General features: G+C 35.7%; 2 protein-coding genes across 7 annotated transcripts in view; both read right to left on the bottom strand.

The window, feature by feature from the left end:
* grid2ipa (glutamate receptor, ionotropic, delta 2 (Grid2) interacting protein, a) overlaps window positions 1-4,845 on the bottom strand; it is a 33,048-nt gene extending 28,203 nt beyond the window's left edge. For 2 of the 3 annotated variants that reach the window (XM_051884442.1, XM_051884451.1), the window contains exons 1-5: window positions 3,781-4,845; window positions 3,465-3,506; window positions 1,434-1,687; window positions 965-1,297; window positions 684-838 (exon numbers count right to left, since the gene is read on the bottom strand). In XM_051884442.1, coding sequence (XP_051740402.1) covers window positions 684-838; window positions 965-1,297; window positions 1,434-1,687; window positions 3,465-3,506; window positions 3,781-3,868 — 872 coding nt within the window. In that variant the 5' untranslated portion in view covers window positions 3,869-4,845. The remainder of the gene's footprint in view (window positions 1-683; window positions 839-964; window positions 1,298-1,433; window positions 1,688-3,464; window positions 3,507-3,780) is intronic. The other variant, XM_051884460.1, reaches the window with a different exon arrangement.
* Window positions 4,846-5,872: 1,027 nt separating this feature from the next.
* On the bottom strand, window positions 5,873-21,573 carry e4f1 (E4F transcription factor 1). 4 transcript variants are annotated; one of them, XR_007928344.1, is made up of 18 exons: window positions 21,407-21,573; window positions 20,584-20,693; window positions 19,082-19,172; window positions 18,669-18,817; window positions 18,446-18,566; window positions 17,587-17,739; window positions 17,256-17,365; window positions 14,504-14,728; window positions 14,298-14,412; window positions 12,387-12,604; window positions 11,411-11,609; window positions 9,882-10,048; window positions 8,818-8,880; window positions 8,357-8,714; window positions 7,556-7,686; window positions 7,121-7,333; window positions 6,860-6,960; window positions 5,873-5,916 (listed from the first exon to the last, which is right to left on the bottom strand). XR_007928344.1 is itself a non-coding variant. In XM_051884509.1 (14 exons), the coding sequence occupies exons 1-14, from the start codon at window positions 21,498-21,500 to the stop codon at window positions 8,364-8,366; spliced, it is 2,166 nt and encodes a 721-aa protein (XP_051740469.1). In that variant the 5' UTR covers window positions 21,501-21,573; the 3' UTR covers window positions 7,761-8,363. The 4 variants fall into 4 exon arrangements, 2 of the variants coding, with proteins under 2 accessions (XP_051740469.1, XP_051740486.1); XR_007928345.1 differs by having other exon boundaries at window positions 5,888-5,916; window positions 6,860-6,955; XM_051884509.1 differs by lacking the exons at window positions 5,873-5,916; window positions 6,860-6,960; window positions 7,121-7,333; window positions 7,556-7,686 and having other exon boundaries at window positions 7,761-8,714.
* Between the last annotated feature and the right edge of the window lie 1,810 nt (window positions 21,574-23,383).

Raw genomic sequence — 23,383 nt, 5'->3', positions numbered from 1 at the left:
GTATAAAAAAAAAAAATCTATATTTTTTGACAACACTACATTGCACTTAGTTTATTATTTCAGATACCTTTTTAAAAGACTACAATTGAAGAATGTATATATTACATATAAAATTCAACCCACTAAATTGGCTAGCAGGAGTGACTGCGGCGGGTTGGCAGTTGTTAAAGTCAAGCCCTGATAACACTTACACTTACCTACAACAAGGTTTCATCTGTTAACAACAGTTACTAACAATGAGCAATTATGTTCATAGCATTTATTAACCTTTGTTAATGTTAGTTAATAAATATACATTTGTTCATTATGTTAGTTAAGAGTGCATTAAAGGATTAGTTTACTTCAGAATTAAAATTTTAATTCTGAAGTGAACTAATCCTTTAACAAATACAACTGTTGATTTAAAAAAATGTATTAGTAAATGTTGAAATTAACATGAACTAAGATAAATAGATGCTGTAGTAGTATTGTTCATTGTTAGTTCATGTTAACTAATGTAGTTAATGTTAACAAATGAAACCTTATTGTAAAGTGTTACAAAAAATAAAACAAAATAAAATATAAATTCAGCATTGTCACCAATCCAAACACAAAAAGGAAATTTAAAAAAAAACTTCATGAGTTGTAATTTTAAAAATTGGAAGGCAAGTCATACAACTGGATTGATGAAAGCTCATTGGTACCTGATGCTGTCAATCAGTTGCTGATGCTCCTCTGTGAGCAGTATTTCTGGAAGTGTGGATGCTAACCCTTCAACATCCCTCTCATTTGCGTATTGCTTCAGCAAATCAAACAGCCTCTCTTTCACCTCAGGTTCCTCCCCTAAAATCTCCTCAACCTATAAAAATTCAGAACAGACAATTTTACACTTTCAATTTTTAGTGTGAAGTGTTATTGAAAATATAACTAACTTTTTGGGGTTTGAGTTGCAGTTTAACCATTTTTACATGACTTTAAGACTGACCTTCTTGTTGAACTCCAGAGCTTTGTGCTTGCGGTCCTGCCTCACGATGTCTCCGCTCTGATAGGTCTCTTTCATGCTGCTGCTGGTGCGTTTCTGCCAGCGGTTCATGCGGAGCACACCCAGACGCAGTGTACGTCCCTGAGAGGCCTTGATCATGGCCGCCGCCGTCTCGTGATGTTTCACTGGAATCCCATTCACCTCCATTACATAGTCTCCTGCTCGCAGTCCACTCCGGCCGGCTGGAGAGTTGGACATGCAGTCCTCCACCAGCAGGGGACTGTCTCCCACTATGGTGAAGCCAAAACGACCATCAGGCCCTGGGGCAATGTCCATCTGTGGTGGCAAGTTTTTGCAAAGCAAAAGCAAAGGAAAATGAAGAGAGATCTGAATTATCTTTGAAACAACAAGGGTACCTTGATTGCATATACAATGTCAGTTTTGTTATTAACATCAACAAAAACAAACTGACCTGTTCAATTCTAGACACGACTCCGATGCTGGGTGGCACAGTCTTGAGGGTCTGAGCCAGAGCGATGAGAGCTTTGGTGCTGAGGGTGGAGACGTTCTGCCCGTCGATCTCCAAAACCTGGTCACCTGGCTGCAGCCCGGCCATGTAAGCGCTGCTGCCCTCCACCACAGAGAGAATGTAACTGGGTCCATCTCCACCCAGCTTAAAGCCAAATTCCTCTGGCCAACCCTGGTTATTTGCTGGAAGGGCCAGTTCTGGAAAAAGTCAATAAATTAGTTCTCAGACACATCTGGGGGGACATTACGGTCACATGTTTAGCACTTATAAGCTGTCCTTCCTGTCTCCCTGTAGCATTGTCTCAGGCGTCTTACATTATGGACATTGCAGTTTATTGCTCTGTTCACATCTGCAGTCCTCATGCCTCCTGCAGCAGGACTATGGCATGTTCAAACAGGTGATCAGAGACCCTGGGCATCTTTCTCCTAGTGTTTTTCAGAGTCAGTAGAAAGGTCTCTTTAGTGTTATTGGGACTATGACCTTAATTGTCTACCACCTGTAAACTGTTAGTGTCTTAAGGACTGTTCCACTGGTGCATGTGCAAGAATTGTTTATGGTTCATTGAACAAGCATGAAAAACAGTGTTCAAACCCTTTTAAATAAAGAGCTGTAAAGCTCAAAATTATCTTTAAAATACAGTATCTTGAAAAGGGTACGTTATTTATATATAACCAATATATAAGCAATATATTCACTGTGTGCAGAATTATTAGGCAAGTTGATTTTCTGATCATTTATTTTTTTTCCAAGCACATTTTACCAATTCCAAACCACATCAATCTTAATAACTACTATTGATTTTGTATTTAATCATTTATACGTGATATATAATTGTTCATGAAGGCTAGAAATGAAAAACACCTTATTCAGGTGTGCATAATTATTAGGCAGGTTTTCTTTTACAGATAAAATGAGCCAAAAAAAGAGATTTAACTCACTGAACACTGATCAGTCAAAAATTATTAAATGCTCATGAGAAGGATGCAATACTAATGAAATACTAGAAATTGCAGTTAAGGCATGACCATTGGACAATGTAATGCTCATTGGGTCAGCAGGGTCAGACAAAAACAGGTGGAGAAGAAAAGACACAGGTTAACTGCAAAAGAATTACAAATTAAGGTGAAGAATTAAGTGTGAAACCATCAGGAACCCTTTAGTCTCCAGTGCCACCATTTTTCAGAACTGCAACCTACCTGGAGTCTCCAGAAGTGCAAGGTGTCAGGATCTCAAAGACTAAAGAATCCTAAAAAATGACTTCCATTTAATAAGAATCACAAGCTGAAGTGTTGTAAAATACATGAAGACTGATTTTTATAGGCTTTACAGACAGACAGATTGAGAGTGACACTTGAAGGACCAGCACCACATCCTCTTTTGCCACTGTTTGAATTTATCTTTCAGAATCTGGCAGTATGTTATGAAAGATCATTTTTATTGCATTTCTGCAAGACGGACTTTTCAGGATTGGAGATGGACTAAAAATTATCTTCTGGAAGATAAATTCTTCAAACAGTGCTACAAGAGGATGTGGTGCTGGTCCTTCAAGAGTCACTCTCAATCTGTCTGTCTATAAAGCCTATAAAAAAAATAAAAAAAAACAGTCTTCATGTATTTTACAACACTATATACAGACTTTTTAGTCTGAGTTAAATCTCTTTTTTGGCTCATTTTGCCTGTAAAAGAAAACCTGCCTAATAATTATGCACACCTGAATATAAGGCATTTTTCATTTCCAGCCTTCATGAACAATTATATATCACTGATTACAAATGAATAAAAAATTAATAGTAGTTATTAAGGTTGATGTGGTTTGGAATAGGTAAAATGTCCTTGGGAAAAAAAAATGATCAGAAAATCAACTTGCATAATAATTCTGCAGACAGTGTAGAATTCTCTCATTGTGTGACCTAATAACAGATGATAAAAGAAAGAGAAAAAAAAAAAAAAAGGTCAAGCAATTACTTCACGCACCAATATTCAGTGGGAATTCTCTCAGGACATTAGGATTTGGGTCTGTGGAAGTGAAGAAACACAATAATTTGCTTAAGTACATGTATGCATTATATATTACCATATTATATAAGGTAAAATGGCTTAAGAATAGTTTATAATCTGGAGAAAATAAATTACTAATATATCTCACATCTAAACTATATTATAAAATATACTATCTTTAACATAATATAGAAAATACAAGAATATTTTTCTCAGTTCTGAATAATAACTCGAAGGCATCTGACTATGGCACTGCAGTCACCGAACTCCATGTTCTGCTTGAGGAACTTACAGAAATCTTTGGAGGCACTGCGGGATCCCGATCGGCTTTGGCGAAGAGAAAAACGGCCCTTCTGGCTCTTCAAAAATCTTCTCATCATGGTTTCTGGGTCTTCTGAGAGGTATCGAAGTTAAGCTCTAAGAGGTCACGTCAGGTCAGCACCTCATCGCCCTCCTCAACAAGTCACTGCTCCATTTTTACCAAAAAGCCTTCAGTGAAGGAATCGATCCAGCAGGTTTAGCCTCCATCGAGGATCTTTCAATGAAGATCAGTCCAGTGTAGATCAAGAGAGCGCTGTCAAGCTCTCTGCAGCCGTGGCTCTACATCTCCACTGAGTTGGTCCAGTCCTAACCCTCTTGCAGAGCACCAAGCAGAAATCTGGGACAAGCTAGCTGGGTCTTTTAATGATTCTTTTGCAAGAAAAAGGTACAGTGAAGCCCCATTTTTCTATAAATACCTCCCTCTCCCTCTCTCTCTTTCTCTCTGTGATGCTGGTGGATTGGGCCCTCTCTCAAGGCTGAGGACTGACCCAGAAACTGCCTGTCAGAGCAGCAAAGGACGGCGCTCTGATTAGAGATCCTCAGAGATGCTGTGGTACAGTTAGATGGAGTCTGGTACATTTAACTCCAATTCCCATTCTAAGAAGCTGATCCATTCTTCCAACTGTTCCTTATGCAGCACAAAAAAAGGTCTCAGAACACCAGGAATGGTTAACCTCCAACACTGCAATGAGAGGTATGATTTCATATGATATTAATAGCATTTACAGCATGATGTCAGAAAGTAATGAGGAGATCTCTGGCGCTCAGGGCTGGTAACCAGAAGGTTGCTGGTTTGACCTCCGCAAAGAAAAAGCAACAGCCCATCACAATTGTGCCCTCAACCTCAGGTTCCACAGAAATAATTCAAGTACAGTGAAGTACTTTATTTACTTCCCTGTACATAAATATACTGCAGGTAACTTTGAATAAAAGGGTGAATCTCCCAAAAATGTCAACAAAATGAAAAAAAACAACAACAAATATTTAAAAATTAAACAAAAAAAATAAAACTCAACTAAAATAAACAAAACAATATAACATAAAACTAAATAAAACAAAAAGAAATAAGAAATATTTTAAACAAAAATTAAATAAAACTAAAATAAAATAATTCAAGTAAAATCAGAAGAACAATATATACATTTTAAACAAAACAAAAATATAATACTAAACAAAACAATAAACAAATATATAAAATTTAAAACAAAAAATAAATAAAACAAAAGACAAGTAAAATCACAACAAAATAACAATATATACATTTTAAACAAAAAAACCCATATAAAACTAAACAAAAAGAAACAAATATATACAATTTAAAAACAAAAAATAAAAACTAAAATAAAACAAGTAAAATCAAAAGAATTAAATATATAAAATTTTATCAAAACAAAAAAATATATAAAATTAATAAAATAACAAATAAATATATAAAATTTAAACAAAACAAAAAACAAAATATAAAACTAAAAACAAAACAAAAAAAATTACAATAATGAGAAGATATTGTGCTTAATTGTAATTATATACATATATATATATATATATATATCTCAATGGTCCTATTTTTTTTTTAGGTAAAATATTATTTTATTTGTATGTTTTGATTGTGGAGTGAATTGTGACCTGAATATAAATGTCCAGTTAGATTTAACAAAATGAACACTTGCTGGCTATAATGAAGAGTTAACAATGCAACAACTTAAAACAGTGTGTGTTAAAAGGCATTGATGCTAAAAGATGAGTTTTGATAAGCTTATTTAATATTACTCTGAAACATATCGAGCCAGAGGGCTTATATGTTTTTCAACGGATCAGTAGCAAGTCAGGTCAGGGATTCAATTATAGCTTGAAAATAAAGGACAGATGTCATTATATATGGGCATATGTGAAGGCCTGAAGGGGCAAAGCACTCCAGCATCTGATGGGAGGGAGAACAGATAGAGTCAAGGTGACCAGAGCTTCATTATGCCCCCGATCTGCCAGAATGAAGCGTCTACTACTGCCTCTATCTATTGCTTAATGAAAGAATAGAGTGGAAAAATACATCAACCTCATACTTGCCTTACTAAATCTCAAGACGATAGAAGCCATGTAGGCTGGTATACTGAAACACACACAATATATCAATCAATCAATCAGTCACAAGTTCAATCTTTTGAGCTTTCTATTCATCAAAGGAATATATCAGAGTTTCCACAAAAATATTAAGCAAACATATTAAGCAATTGATGCTTAACATATTAAGCCAACATTGATAACAATAATTAAATGTTTCTTGAGCATCAAATCATCATATTAACATGATTTCTGAAGGATCATGTGACACTGAAGACTGGAGTAATGATGCTGAAAGCTTTGTCACTGGAATAAATTACATTTTAAATGATACTCAAATAGTTATTTTACATGGTAATATATTTTACTAAATTACGTTTTGTTTTTTGATCAAATAAATGCAGCCTTAGTGAACAGAAAAGACCTCTTTCAAAAACTAAAAAAAAAAAAAAAAAAAAAAAAATCTTATACCGACTAAGTACTATGTTTGTAAAAATGTAGTTCACAATATTGGGTATTAGGACTGGACAAATGTTTATTTATAGCTGAACTGTGTAATTTCTCTTCCACAAGCATCGGTGAACATCTTCCACTGGTCAATAGTGTTGTAGTACTCGAGACTCGAGACTGTTTTTTTTTTTGAAGGTCTTGGTCTTGGTCTCAGACTAAAAGTACTCGGCATTTTATTTCAAGACCAGTCAAGACCACAACTGCAAGGAAATCGCTAAATTGCAGTTTTCAATTGATTACAGTTTTTCAATTGATTGGTAACAGCTCTATATAGTGTCTTATTATTCTAATTGTAATTATTGATTAAAAATAAGACATTTCTCAGACAGTAAATGTGGATCTTTCAGATAAATTTGAGGAGTGCTAGTCTGGTCTTGGTCTTGACTTGGTCTCAACCCCCCAAAGTCTTGGTCTTGTCTTGGTCTCAGTTTAGGTGGTCTTGACTACAACACTACTGTTCAATCAAACCGTCCCAAACTCACGTCTTTGCCAATGCTGTGTCCAGCTGGTCAAACCAATAAAATGACATTTCGTAAGCATCATAGAGCCACAGTCTTTGCTCACAGCTCTCTCTGCATCTGCACTGGAAAAGGAGAAAGTATTTTAACATTGAAAAATGACACACTCAAACTTTAAAAGGAAAAATGGAAATATGGAAAAAAAATGGAAAGGAAATATTACGGCACATGTTAGTCGATGAGTTGAATCAACTCCACAGTAACTACATAAATTTATCCACTAACCATTCAAAAATGTCCAGATGCTTTCTAAAAGTTGTAACTTCTTCCTGAATCTCTCCATCAGTGTCCGACTCCGGTTTGAACAATGTAAGGCTGAACACTGTTACTGACAATCATCATTTTGGCTGCGTGAGGTTCTCCAGGTTTGTTGTTGTTGAGCATCCAAAGCGTGAGATGTTAAAGTTCCGCCCTCTTCTGGAAAGGGAGCAGCAGCTCCTTTGCATTTAAAGGGACACACAAAAACGCTGTGTTTTTGTTCACACCCAAATAGGAGCAAATTTGACAAGCTATAATAAATGATCTGTGGGGTATTTTGGGGCATTTTTAGGGCATTTTGGGGCATTTAAAGGGGCATAATAGGCCACTTATTATACAACATATTACACAGTGAATTATACATGTTAACATTACCACTGTGGTTAAAAAATGCTTACTAACCTTGACTGGGTAAAATGATATCCAATTTTTCTACTCCTGTCTGGATTATGAACTTTGAAATAGCAGAAAGGCACTGTCTCCATATGCAGGTATTATGTCAGAAAGTTATAACTGAAAGTTTATTGAAATTCCTATTGAAAAAGAACACATTTAGACATATTTAGCTCAATTTCTGATTTTAAACCCTCCAGAAAGTCTTGTTCCATAGACTTCCATGTGATTTTTATTTGTTTTTGTCAAATGGCGGATGAAATATGTCAGAGACGCTGTCAATAAAGCTTAACATGCTTTTTGCGCACAGAATATTCCTTTTAGGAGATGACTGTGCAAATTGTGCATTAGTAAATATGCAGAAATGAGAACTGATCAATGACTGAAAAAATACAGAGGTGCATAAAAATATATTTCATATTTTGTACTTTCATTCCCTGCCAGTTGTTCTATTGGTGGCAACATGTTATGTTACATATTCATGATGAGTAGATGATAGTCGTATATGATTATATGACATTCAGCAGGAGAGAAATGTCGGTATGCCGGCATCACTGCCATAAAAGCTGTATAATAAATCTCGGTGTGTAATATCTGTAGTCAAATGGCTGTACTGTCCATTGAAAATGGCATAGTAGCTCATTAGTATAACCTGCAGCTTGAAACCCAAACACAAAGTTTTTAACACTGAAATGTTCCATAAGCAAAATTTATGAATCCATAAGGCCTTTCTCATGCAGTGCAAAACATGTGGAATAAAGTCTCACAGAGAACGGAAATGCTACACCACCGCTGTTAAAAGATATTAACCTGTGTCTTATACCACTACCACAGTCTGGATTTCCATTTCGTCAGGTGAAGCAATGACATACTGCTCCTCCTGCTCAATTGGCTCAATGTTCTCGGATGTTACCATGGTAACTGTGGTGTGGGGCGCCTCGACAGCGCCCTCTGTTGTCGTGGTAAGGATTGTGCCATCGCTAATGGCATTTGCAAGTGTCATTGCCACCTGTTCGGTCAAACTCTCTGGTGTGGCGATTGTGATGGTGTCTCCGCAGTCCGAGATGCCGGGGGTTTCGTCGGCAGCCACGTTACGCACGATGATCTGGTGGCCTCCGTGTGATTGGCTCACGATTTGCTGCACAACCTTCATGATGTGACTGTCCATCTGAAGTCAGACACATTGAGGAATGTGGTTATTCCATTTGGCTCACAAAGACCTTTTTTATCCTGCTAATATTTGCTTTAAATTGATAAAATTGAAAAATTACCTGGTGCTGATTGTCTTGAATTATTGCCACTTCCTCCCCTTGAGTTGCTTCCTCAGCTGGTGCCTGCAAAAACACAAAATCTGTATTGTTAGCAAAATTATAGTGACTGTACTGCAACAACTAATCTCTCAATGGATAATTTTTTAGATAAATATTTGGCAATCCATTTTATTAATTATAAAATATTATTAAACTGTTCAAAGGTTTGGAGCTAGTATGATTTTTTTTTTTAAGAAACGTATACTTTTATTCAGCAAGGATGCATTAAACTGAAAATTTATCAAAAGTGACAGTAAAGACATTTATAATGCAACAAAAGATTTCTATTTCAAATAAATTCTGTTCTTTTGAACTTTCTACTTATCAAAAAATCCTGAAAAATATTTGCACAAAAACATGAAGCAGCACAACTGTTTTCACCAATATTTAAATTAATAAATGATTCTTGAGCATCAAATCATTATGAAGGATCATGTGACACTAAAGACTGGAGTCACAGGAATAAATTACATATTAAAATATATCAAAATAGAAAACAGTTTTAAATTGAAATATTTCACAATGTTTTACTGTATTTTTGATCAAACAAATGAAGCCTTGGTGAGCATAAGAGACTTCTTTCAAAAATATAAAAAAATCCTTTCCTTCCCCAAACTTTTGCAGTGTAAATAATGGTGAAAATATATTGCAAATGTATATTTGTATACATGTAATGAAATTAAAATATAAGAAACTAAGTTACACTTAATTTTAAGGTGTCCTGGTTACGGTGTATTTACACATTTAAGTACTGAGTAATATTAATTAACAACATGTACTTCCTATAGGGTTAAGGTTAGATTATGGGTTGGTTTAGGGTTAGTTGCATGTAATGCATAATTTACTGTTATTACTACAGTAACTACCACTGTAGAATAAAGTGTTACTGAAAACTTAAAAGACAAAACCAATTAAAAAGAAAAATTAAAAGACACATACAATTGGTTTGATTTTCATCAAATTCTTATGCACATTAGATGCACATAAAGTCACATAAGTAGCATACAGTAACATGTGACATTTACCCCTATGATATATTCCTGAGTGTCAGCCACTACTGAGGAGAACTCCACCAGCACAGCATGAGGGTCGTCCGATACGATAGTGGTGGAGACGTTCTCAGCCGTCATCTCCTGCTCCTCAGAGCTCCCTGTGTTTTCAGAGTCCTTCTGCTGTGCAGCAAAACAGCCTCCTGACCACACACACACACACACACACACAAACATACAGTCATTATGAATGACAACTGTAAAGGGCCGTTCACACCAAGAACGATAACATTATTTATTACAAGCACACGCTACTGTGCTTTAAATACTCAAGCTCTTTAAAGCAGGATGGACTCTGTTTGGCTGTCAATGTTTTGATCATTTATCAGCTGAAAAAAATTATAAATAAATAAATAAAAATATTCGCTCTCAAAGTGATTCTAACGATGTTGTACCTCTACGTCATTATCGTTATAGTTGTGGTGTGGACTATTTTTTTAATTATTTATTATCCTTGGTGTGAATGGGTCTTAATGATGTCTATAAATAGCTTAAAAGTGTCTCTCAAGTGTCCTCTCGTTTTCGAGCGAAATTATAGTTTTTTTTTTTTTTTTTTGTATCTCAGCAGTCTCTGATAAGTCTAAAAGGTGCCGTAAGCGATTTCTGAGAAACACTGTTGATATTTGAAAACAACCCAAACAAACACAAGCCTCCCTTCATTGCTCTGCCTCAAAAACATACAAACACGCAATGCAAAAGTGGATGTCTCTTTATTATAGCTGAAGCGAAGCAAAACAACGCAAGAGTTTGTTGTTCGTCGCCAGCAGCACACCAGCTCTAGACAAACAATGACACTCAAAACGGTCCTGTTACTAGAGCTAACATTACAACAACAGCATATCTTGGTTCTGTGAAACGTCGCAGAACCAACGTTACTCACGTACGGAGCAGAAACAACGCAACCTTGGCGTCCGTTTTCAGGCCTTCCCACTTTGTTCTCTCCAGCGCTGGAAAGCTTTTCTAATTTTAACGTGGGTCCTAAAGCCCTTGCCTGATCATAACCCTTTTTTTTCAGTGATATTCCTCTGATCTTTTGTAATGTCTCTCAGCCATCTCTCTTTCTACAGTCTTTAAATCTCCCTCTTGCTCACTCTCTCTCCTCCCCCATCATGAGTTGACACGCCCCTACTGCTGATTGGCTACAAGTATGCTGTGCTGCTCGGTCCAATCCACATTCAAAAGGGTTTCTCAGAAATCGCTTACTGCACCTTATCAAAATAGAAATATGTGCCTCAAAAGGCTTTGAATTCCATTGTTTGTTTGAATAAAATACATGAATACAAATGAGCTTAATTCAATACAAAATAGCAATAAAAACACTTATGCTATCCATACAGAGAATCTGTCCCTAAGAAAGATTTATAGATTTTGTAGCTTATATTTAGGACTTTTAACATTCCAGAAAACATGTTATATTTATGCTGACCTTGTTTACTAGTTGTCTTATTGGTGTGTTTTAATTCATTTGAATGGTTAATTAATAATAGTTCTACATATTTACAAACCTTTAGCTCGCAGGTGGCGATTCAGCGTTCCATGCTCAGCAAAGCCCCGCCCACATTTCGAGCACTTGAAGGGTTTTTCTCCCGTATGATGTCGGATGTGACGCACTAAAGCGCTCTTTTCCCGGAAGCCACGGGAGCAGTGCGGACACACGTAAGGCTTTTCATCTGCATGAGTGCGATGGTGGACCTGCAGAGCATTCTGGAACACAACGGATACGAGTCAGCATGAAACGGAAGTTGTGATAGTCTTTTCTTTTCTATTGTGACGTATATTGTGACGAGTGAAGCAGCTTCTTGAACAAGGCAAAATATAGCAAAAAATATACAAGATAAAAATATATATCTTGATTTTGTCCATCAGAAATTGATTGAATGGTTTTTTGCTATTGCTGTGATCTCATGTAAGTGACAGGTTTTTTCACCCTAGCACCAATAAATTGTTCATAATAAATACTGCAATATTCCATTAAAAAAAATTGTCAGTTTTAATTTTCATGGTGACTTTACAGATGACACTAGCTATGTTTCCATCCACCTACTGTATTTTTATGTGCATTTTGGGATATAGCATAAAAAAACAGCAAGATTGAGAATGATACATTTTTTATCCGATAAAATAATGTGCATAAACTATGATGGAAACACATTTATCGAATAAATACCTCGATGCGCAACAAAAAACTCTCATGATAACATAACAGCATTTATTGTGTTTTGTCTTCCACTCTGTGACACAAGTCATTTATGATGGAAGAAAAAAGAGCCACAGTTTCTTCCCTAATTGCAGCAACTTCCAATTTCATTACAGATATTTTGTGCCAGTTTCCCAGTAAGTAATGATTTTGTTCTCGTGAAAACATGGGATAAAAATGGTGCTTTATTCACAGACGCTAAATTAGCAACTTTGAATGGAAACATAGCTACTGTATAAACCCAAGGATTGTGTTTTGCGTATTGTTCTTCTGTGGTGTCTCACCTTGGTCTTGTAACTCTTGTCACAGAAGCTGCAGTGGTACGGCCTCTCGTCCGAATGAGCTCTCATGTGTTCCCGCACATGTCCGATGGCTTTAAACTGTTTGCCGCACTCTCCGCATTTGTACCGCCGCTCGCTGATGTGCGTCTCCATGTGTTTCTTAAGCACGTAGCCTGTCAGGAACTCCTTCTGACATGTTAAGCACTTAAATGGCTTATAACCTGCGAAAGGAAAAAAAAAAAAAAAAAACACATTTGAAAAAAGTTTCCATAATTAGGTCCAACTTTATATTAAGTGTCTCTAACTGCTATGTACTAACATTTAGATTAATCATTTGATACAACACACATTATTGTGCAGATACATGTATTTACATTGTATTTATAAACACCTGCTGGTAATTACAGAAGTAATTAATTTCTGTAATTACATTTATTTATATAGCTGCGAGCAGCAATTATTGGGATTCAAGCACTTTAAGGCCTTTAAGCATATGCGTAAATAGGTATTATGTTTATTTAGCAAGCCTGTAAGCACTTAGATCATAGATGTAAAAGGCCATTTACAGCCAATACAGGCAAATTACCATAGGACATTTATGGTTTATTAAGCTTTTAAACAGTTATTGAGGTAGAGCCAAAAACCTAGGACTAGTTCACCAAAGTTGGTTTTTGAAATAATCTCCCATATTTAACGAACGATTCGGTGAACAGCAATGGTCCTATAGGCAAAGTTGCTCAGAATGAAGAGTTCTACCATGTGGTACAAATGTCGTGGTCTTGTGCGAAAAACTGAGTGATACACAATCCTTTACACACGTGAAAAACACGAAGGCTCCCCCGGCGGCCGTGAGTCAAACAGGCCCAGCGAGTTTCGTTCCGATCGGCCTCCGTTAACCTTGTCTGATAGCTGCTCAAATTTCAGTGGGCGATGGCATACATGTTTTATGAGATGTGTCAATGTCCTCATAGACAGTCATGGCACCTCAGACGAAGACACGACATGCCAGTTTTCAAGTCAATCGGACTAACGGTAAAGTAGTTATAGCCATTTTCATGTTTTTGGGGGGGTTTTTTTGCTGTTATAGAGCCACCATGTGGCTAGTCGTCGCGTCCTTTTTCACACGACCACAGAATGAGCTCTTACAAAGGTGTGCTGAGTTCGGTGAAAATATCTCATTACATTCAAGTGTTCTAGTCATTTTAGTAAAAGTGGCTCCACCCACTTCAATGTTTTGGTGGCCCTTAGGGACCGTGAATCAGAATTTCAACTTTTTTGATAACTATTGACAATCAGACCTAGGATTATTTCGCAAAAGTAGCCGAAATACCCAAAAATTTTGGCAGAACGATGAGCAAATTCCAATTATATAAGACACTTGAGACTAACGGTTTAGGAGTTATGAGTCTTTTTGTACTTTTGACCGCTGTAGCGTCCCCGTCAGGCCGATCGGGGCGAGCCTTGGTGACGCTGTAGATGTACTACCAGCCCTCAAAGTTTCAAGTCTCTACGACTTACGGTTTGGTCTGCCCAATCACTTTTAGGGGGGAACGCTGACCCTTGGAAAACGTAATAATTACAATAGGGTTTCAGCGCTACGTGCTTGAACCTCTAATTACAATGTTGACCCTTCCCTTACAGCTTAGTCCACCCAACCAGGCCACCAAACTTGTCCCTAACCTTACCCGTATCCTACCTCAATAGCAGCAAAAGTGTTTTGCAAAACAACATGAACGAAATAAATTCATTGTACCTAACTTTTTTTGATTCAAGTACATAGTAGTTAAAGACACCTAATATAAAGTGTTACTCATAATTACATAAGAGACTCAGCTATTATACAACATTTAATAAGAAGGCCTGTGGGAAATAATATAGATTATAAATGAATAAATAGCTTTAAATGGGGCCTACCAACATGCCCTTTGACATGGACCCTCAGGTAGGCCAATGTCTTGAACATGCGCTCACAGTGCGGACATTTGTATAATTTTGACTCAACAGGTTCTTCTTCCTTCACAGATGAATCCTACCATGGATAAAAACAGTTTGAAGTCTCATTTGTGTTGTTCTGCAATTTTATTGTAATAAAACATGTTACAGCGTCCTTAGAAACTCACCTGCATCTCTTCGGACATGGTCTCCACACACTCTTCTGTCACCTGGATGTCAGTGAGTCTGGCCTCGGCCTCGGGAGCCTGCAGGATCGCTTTAGGTGATCGAGCCTCTGCCTGCTCGGCTGCCTCTGTGGCTTCGGTCTCCAGCGCGATGCCAGAGTTGATGATGGCCTGGCAGATTAGATTGTCGGCTTCAACCACAGTCGCAGTTTGAGGCTGAGACACCACCTGTTACGGACATAGGAAATACATAATTCTAGTGCAGAAAACAGCTTTAAAAAAGCAACAACTTCTGAATATATGCTACCATTCAAAAGGTTGTGTCAGTAAGATTTTTTTATGCTCACCAAGGCTGCATATATTTGATAAAAAAAATACAGTAAGAATGATATAGTGTGATATAGTATTACCATTTAAAATAACTATTTTCTTTATGAATATATTTTCAAATGTAATTTATTCCAGTGATCAAATCTGTATTTTCAGCATCATTACTCCAGTCTTCAGTGTCACATGATCCTCCAGAAATCATTCTAATATGCTGATTTGATGCTCAAGAAACATTTATTATTATTATCAGTGTTAAAACCTGTTACTGTGTTAAAAAGCTGTTAAATCTTTTTATGGAAGCTGTGATACATTTTTAATGATTCTTTGATGAATAGAAATTTCAGAACAGCATTTATAAGAAATAACATTTTTTTTTTGGTAAAATTAAAAGTGTCTTTACTGTCACTTTTGAGCAATTTAATGTGTCCTTGCTGAATACAAGTATTAATTTCTTACTAACTTCACACTTTTAAACACGTGCATCTCATTTTTTGCAAAAAAAAAAAAAAAAAAAAAGCATTAAATGCAAACATCTGAATTTTTTATCAAGTTCCTTCTTTGAAAAATTATAATTTTCTTTGATAAAACTATAAAGTAGGGCTGGGTAAACAATATCGATTTCTCGATTTTAATCGATTCTCATTTTTACGACCGATATCGATTCTTAAATCCCAAGAATCGATTAGCCTAGTCTGTTTTCAGTTGATGAATAAACAGAACCTGTAGAGCGCCTCCCATCCAATAAATCGCAATAATCTTTGTGCTTTGTTACTTTTGATATAAAGCAAAGCCTCAGATTTCAAATGACATCCATCTTATTATGAGATTCAAAACATAAATACCGTTTTGGCGCTGTTTAATGTGACGTGACAGATCGCTTTAGAACCTCAGTTAAAGAGAAGCGGAAGCACGGAGCGCATGTGAACATCCTCTCCTCCGCTTTAATACCAGTTACAGCGCGAAATAAACATGACTAAAATATACAGTACAACTTACTGAAATCCGTATCATGTCTCGTGTAATCGCTCAATCAGTGTTTCAACCTCGGAAAGACGTCAATAAAACAGCTTGTAAACAATGTCACGTACCGTCACGTTTACCTCAGAAAAACATATTCAGTGACTAAACTCATCAGTCAGTTAGAAAAGTGAACTCTAGAGAGCAGCATTATGATAAATATAGCTATGCACCGTTACATATTCATTATAATGTTCTTCAATATTTAATGCATGTTTGAATAAATCAGTTATGATGACAGCCACGATTTAAATGTTTATATTTAAAAAAAAAAACAAATTGGAGTAGAAATATGATTATGTAATTCTAAACTTCATTTATTATAAAAAAAACATAATTGAGTGTAATTTAAGCGTTTGTATATAAATAAGTTAATTTTAACCTTCAATATTATAGCACCAACTGACTCCCATGTGCAGTTTACAGCATTAGTTGAGAGATTTTTTTCCTCTAGAAAATTTGCCATGTACTGTTCCAAAATAATCGATATTGAATTGAATCGAAATCGTAATCGAATCGAATCAAAAGCATGTGAATAGAAATCTAATCGAATCGTGAAAATTGTGTCAATACCCAGCCTTACTATAAAGTAAATCAAAGTATTTTGGACCACAGATTTTAGTTTAAAAACAAATCACTGCAATAACGGTCATTTTAATATTAATGAAGTAATACTTTACAATAAGGTTCACTTTGTTAATATGCATTAAATATTGTTAACATTAGTTAATGACTGAGGCATCATTAACTAACAACAAAACAAAATTCTCTCAAGATAAATGCTAATTTATAAATATACTATTGTTCTTGTTGACTTATATTTGCTCATAATACATTAATTTGAAATGCTAAAAATGTATATGTAGAAATGAACACTAACCTAGATTAAAAAGGCTGTAAATGCATTTCTTATTAGTTTGTGAAATCTAATGCATTAAGTAATGTTGTCAAATTGTTTAATGTCCAGCTATTATTGTAAATTTTCCACGTAAAGAAAACGTAATTGTTGAAACAATGTATAATGAAATGTAAAAATATTATAATTATAATATTATTTAAATAAATATTTAATAATAAATGAAAAAATTATACATTTGAAACATTTAAATTACAAAAAAATATATATTTTATTGCATAAATATACATTTAGAAATATAAATAATATTTTTTGTGTAAAAATGGCAAGAAATCCAACCAAGCAGACAACCAGGCAAAATCTTTAACGCTGACCCTTGTCATATGCTTAAATATAAAAACATAAAATTGCAGACCCCAAATATGCAATAACCATTAATGCAAAATGTGGGGGGCTTTTTGTTTGTTTTTCAATTAGTGCAATTCAACATGATTTTTTTTTTTTTTTTTTTTTCATAAAATACTTAAAATACCATGTTCGTTAGTCTCAGACCTGTTGCACTTGTCCTACCACCTCGATCTGGATGATCTCCTGGCCAGCTTCCACAACTCTCACAACAGGAATTTGCTCCTTCTCAGGTTCAGGAGGTGACGACTGAACTTCTAGAACGACACCCAAAAGTGACAGAGTCAGAAAACCTCACTTTTACAACAGTTTTTACATTAAAAACAAAAGACCACTGTGACACGAGCAAATCAGCTACAAATGTTGACCAACAACATGCACACAAGAGTTAAGTTTGTACTACTAATATTTTCAAACGACACTTTGAAAAGGTTACTGAAAAGATCATTATGAAAAGCCATTGTGAGATGTGAATTACCTTTCTGAACTCCATCTTTGCTGACAAGTATCTCTTTACACTGACTGTAGCGAATCTTCTCAGTGCAAGGCGTGAGAGACTTCAGATGTCTGGTTAGAGCTCCGGACTCTCTGAACGCAAGTCCACACTGATTGCAGCGGTACGGGCGCTCATCTGCCGAAGAACATTACATCATGATTTGATTCCTCAAAAGACAACCTTGAAAACTTGCTTTTTTACATTTTCAACTCTCTTTAGAGTGTAATGTTGCTGTTTGAGCATGAAAAAGGTCTGCAAAGTTTCAAAGCACAAAGGTCACTCCAAAGGCAGTTATTCTCTATATCAGTGCACACTGTTTCTGAACTCTCTGAAACGCCTCCATTGTAGTCTTGTGTTTTCTTCTATCACTATATCCCTCAATTAAATAATTCCCTCCCAAAGGCATAAGCAAAAAAGGGGGCGGGGCCTGGCTGAGTTGCATTGGTAGTTTGTTGAATCTCGCCGTTATGGTAAGGGCCGTGACATTACCCAAAAACGCTCAAAGCGCTTGACCAATGACAATACACTGATCCAGCCGACCAATCAGAGCACACTATGCTTTTCAGGAGGAGGGGCTTCATAGAGACAGGAACTAAACAGAGAGTTACTGACAGACTGGGTGGAGAGGTACAACAATGTCAAATATGGGGAAAATAATGTTTTTTTGTTTGTTTTTTATTTTGAACATTCAAGCATGAAAAACTATTCTAGTAGACCCCAAAAACAAGGTCAAGACTTTGAAAAAGGGCATAATATGTCCTCTTTAAACAGACGCTATATAACTTTCACTACCTGGTATAGTCCAATATAAAGATATCCACCTCGCATAGCTTAGATTTACCTGTGTGTCGACGCTTGTGTCGGATCAACGAACCCTTGGTCCTAAACGCAGTCTCACATATTTCACACTTGAAGTCCTTCTGATCGGTGTGCGTGAACATGTGGGTTCTCAGAATATTTGTCTAAGGGACATAGAAATGGATCAATTTTACAACTGAAGTGAGTTTTGTTTGCATATTCACAAATATGACACAAAGTATTTATAAAAAGATGTAATATTGTACCGTTTTAAACGTCTTATCACAAATGTCACAGATGTATCGTCCCTCTGCGTTTAACTTCCAAACCACTTTTGCAGGACTAGGACTGTCATCCTCGCTTGCAGAGCGGCTTCTTTTTTTTCCTCCAGCTGTCGCCCTTTTATCTGTCTTGTCTAAAAGAACAAATCAACTTCATTTAGTACTCAAACAAAGACAGAGGCATAGGTAAATTACATTAAATTTAGCCCCAAATGATCCCATTGTATCCATACTGTATAAAACTATGGAGAGCAGATGTCTTGTTTGGCTTTGGACTGCCCTGTATTTAAGACAAATTCAAGTAAGTTGGGACGTCATGAAAAGATCCTGTCTCATAGAAATTGGGCGTCTGGCCCCCCCAGATATTTTAATGACTTTAATAACAAAAAGTGGAGTACCTGCACTGGATGTTCCCGCTTCATCAGATGAACAATCATTTTCATTTATTTTCACCTCAATGGAATCACCTTCATTATGGACAACATTTGTCTAAGGGAAGAGACAGACAGATGAGCACTGATATATCCTACTATGACCTCAAGGTACACTTCTTACAGATTCGTGAGTCTTGGATTACTGTTCAAAATTTAGTGTCAGTAAGATTGTTTTTTTTTTTGTTTTTTTTTGAAAGAAGTCTCCTCTGTTCACCAAGGCTGCACTTATTTGACCAAAAATACAGTAAAAACAGTAATATTGCGAAATATTATTACAATTTAAAATAACTATTTTCTATTTTAATATATTTTAAAATGTACTTTACGGCAAAGCTGTATTTTCAGCATCATTACTCCAGTCTTCAGTGTCACATGATCTTTCAGAAATCATTCTAATATGCTGATTTGATGCTCAAGAAACATTTATTATTATCAATGTTGAAAACAGTTGTGCTGCTTTAAGTGCCCCTATTATGCTATTTTAGGTTCCTAATTTTGTTTTGCAGGTCTCCTACAATCGGTTTACATGCATCTAAGGTCAAAAAACACTTTAATTTTCTCATTATATGCATTGCAGCATCTCCTCTTTTCTTACAGTGTCTGAAATGGTTCGATAAAGGATTCGGTCTCTCTAAACCCTCGTTTCCGAGATCCAGCTCTGCTCTGATTTGTCAGAAGACCCAGTCTGTTGTGATTGATCTACCGCTTACAGTGAAACGATCGCATCGTTTGTCCCGTATCAATTCCAGCGTGAGTCTTCATCCTTTGGAAGTGCATGTAAAGTAAATTCACAGTGCTAAAAACTGCATCTTTTCGACATGTCGACAACACAAACCAAACTCTTCCGTTTGAGGACGGGCATTCAAATGTGTTACATTGTTACGTAGCTATGTAACAGGAAGTTAGACTGGAATTGCTGACGTGACGACTCATTTCAGCAATTCCAGCAGAATCGATTCTTTCATTTAGGAGACAATAACATTATTTGTCATGCACTTTGATCTTTGAAACTTTGTAGACCTTTTACATTCACAAACAGCTATATTACACACTGCATGAAAGGTAATATTTGGAAAAGCATAGTAAGGCCAGTTTTAATATATTTTCGTGAAAACTGAAATACATTTCTTAAGGATCCTTTGAAGAATAGAAAGTTCAAAAGAACAGCATTTATTTGAAATAGAACATTATTTGTGTCCATTATTGTGTCCATGCTGAATAAAAGTTTTAATTTATTTCAAAAATAAAAACTAACTGACCCCAAACTTTCAATGTGGATACAAACATTTCTTAGGTGAAATGTTTTTGAAGTTAAAGATAATAACTTGGCATGTTTGACTGTGCGGTTTACTTTGCATCCATGTAGTGTATGTTGATGAAGAGAAGCCACAAAGCTTTAAATATTACTAATTTTGCTGGTTTACATGGTTAATATGGTTAAGGAATGCTAATAATAACACACAAACCTGATGGTCTTGCAGAGGACGCTTGCAGTTCCTGTTGAGTTTATGTTGGATGAAAGCATCCAGAGCGGAGAACTCCTCCAGACATCTCCCACATTTATGAATATCCTCATCTGAGAGGGAACACAAACATATTGACCAGCTTAAACCTGACAGATCATGCATATTGTAAAATTATCTGTGCAAAGTGAAACAAAGGATGAAATAAATAAATATTCACTGATCTAAAATAATCAAATTTTCACAAAGCGGTGGCATTATTTTTGCATCTAATAAAGTTTTTATAGGCTAAACAAATATAAGATATACATTTAATAATAAATAATAAAATACTATTTATTAATTGTGTATTATTATGACACATAAAATGCTAGCAAGAAAAACGAACCAATTTTACTCCATTAATATTTCAAATGACATTTCCATCACAGAATGCTATTAAACAAAATGCATAATTTAAAGTGAAACTGACTTTGTTGTGGAAATGGCCATTGTGTTTTAAGAGAGTTGATTTTCTTTTATATAAAAAAACTAACAGGATCCAAAAGTGTCTATAAATGAATAAACACTTAAATTCTGCTGCCGTGCAGTTTTAATATCAAACAGTCTTTACTGATGCAGCAAGAAGAACATGGATGAGCTGCTGTTAGATCTTCTTCATCCATACAGTTCGATGCTAAGCAGCATTAGCTGCCTAAACATGCTGGTCAAAAATAACATTGCTGCTAATGGAGACTCTGCTAGCGTGACTGAACGACCCAAAGTCAGGCCCAAACATTTAATCGCGTTTTGACTATGTGATTGTGTCCCATTACACTGGTTCTACCTTCGTCTCCAAGAGTGGTTTGGATGGTGATGATGTTGCTATGCTCCGTTTGGTCGGTAACTGTTGCTGCCGTATTATTATTTTCTTCAGTCATGTCGTTCCAGACCTCCGTCTCTGTCGCAACGCTTCAGCAAGGAAAACATGGCGGATTTACGACCTCGTAGTCATAACAACAAAAGGGCGAGAGCGGGCACATCACAGTAGATTCAAAATAAAGGCGCGCTCACATTCTCCAGTCAAATCAGTTCGGTTCAGCGATAGACAACGTTCCCGTAAATAAACATTTAGGCACATATTGCTAATTAATTACAATATGTTTATTGTAATTTTATGTGTTCCAACCAAGGCAATATAATAGCACATTTATTTTTTTACTTTTTCTGCCTTAATGTCCTATCAGCTCGCCCACATGAAAAATACTATAGTAATTTATAGTAAATACTATAGTGTTTTTGAATCATACTATAGTAAAGTACTTGTATTAATTTGTTGTGGTAATTCTATAGTTGTTGTGGTAATATAACAACTATAGTAATATAAACAAATTACTTTACACAATACTGTACTATAGGGTATAATATACTGCAATACACTACAGTTTACTGTAGTAAAATCTAAAGTATACTACAGTATTTATTACAGTTGATCAGTTTACTATAGTTAATACTACAGTAGCTTATGCTGTAGCATTCATTAACAAAGTGTTGTAAATACTACAAAATATACAGTACGCTACAATTTACTATAATAAATACTATAGTATTTTTTCATGCGCTTTCGGTTCTCGGATCCATTGAAAATATCTGACTCAAAATAACGCTTTGTTAAACGAATCGGATATCGCCACAAAGTAATTTCTTTACAATGTTCGGTCCAAACCAAAAAAACACAACAATATATTTTGATATATTAAGTAGCCTAAATATGTAAGAGGAAATTGTCTTATGATTATTTATTAAATCATCTGTCACACAACAGTGTGGAAATCGCTGAGTTGTGACTGCGGAACTTTTTGTGGACGTTTAAAATTGTGCAAAACAATCCCGCACCCTGTTGAGCCCCTGTTATAAAACACATTCAAACAGTATTACTTTAATTTAACGTGAATAATTAGTATGTTACTGCCTTGAAACCGATAACGATGTTTATTTTGATATTTGACGATAATGGCGCTCTGTTTGCGCGCGACCAAGTGTAGCAGTGTAGCTGCACGGCCCCCTCTGTTGGTGAACATAATCACTACATGATTGCTCCGATAACCAACAGGCTTGCTTTATGCTAGTCGGCTTTTTTGCAATGTATTTGCGTGTTGTTTTGAACGAGCTGTAAAACGGGGCCATTTCCGGGGACAGAACACCAAAAACCGGGACTGTCCCCGGAAAAAGGGGACGTCTGGTCACCCTAGAGTGAATCCACTCAATAAAGATGCAGTAACAGAAGCCTGGGAGGGTTATTTTTAAGTAACAAAATTATGCCAATAGATGGCGACAAGTGAGTGCCTTTTTTTACATTTAACACCAAGGATGCATGATTTAATTAAAAATACAGTAAAACAGTAATATTGTAAAATATCAATATAATTTAAAATAACCCTTTTCTATTTTAAAATACTTTAAAACGTAATTTATACCTGTGATGGCAAAACTTGGAAAACAATTACGCCACTAGATGGCGATAAACGAGTGTCTTTTGAGTGTTATTTGTAGTTTTATTTTTTTTAATTGCTTACCATTTCTGAAACTATGGCTCCTTTTCTATAATCTCTACACACAAAGCGACAAAATACACAAACAACACGTCACACATAATAATAATAATAAAATAGTGAAATATTGTTACAATTTAAAATAACCTTTTTCTATTTTAAAATACTTTAAACTTAATTTATACCTGTGATGCAAAAACTTGTAAAACAATTACGCCACTAGATGGCGATAAGTGAGTGTCTTTTGAGTGTTATTTGCAGTTTTAATTTTA

Source organism: Ctenopharyngodon idella, chromosome 3, assembly GCF_019924925.1.
Source record: "Ctenopharyngodon idella isolate HZGC_01 chromosome 3, HZGC01, whole genome shotgun sequence".
In the NCBI taxonomy this organism is placed as follows: domain Eukaryota; kingdom Metazoa; phylum Chordata; class Actinopteri; order Cypriniformes; family Xenocyprididae; genus Ctenopharyngodon; species Ctenopharyngodon idella.
This window is presented reverse-complemented; position numbering and strand designations above follow the sequence as displayed.

Coding starts and splice junctions, on each gene's coding strand:
- e4f1 (XM_051884509.1), bottom strand. CDS start 21,500: ATGACTGAAGAAAATAATAATACGGCAGCAACAGTTACCGACCAAACG. Junction 17,740..18,445: donor ACACAAGCGTCGACACACAG/GTAAATCTAAGC, acceptor GTTCTTCGGCAG/ATGAGCGCCCGTACCGCTGC. Junction 10,049..11,410: donor TCGCCACCTGCGAGCTAAAG/GTTTGTAAATAT, acceptor GTGTGTGGTCAG/GAGGCTGTTTTGCTGCACAG.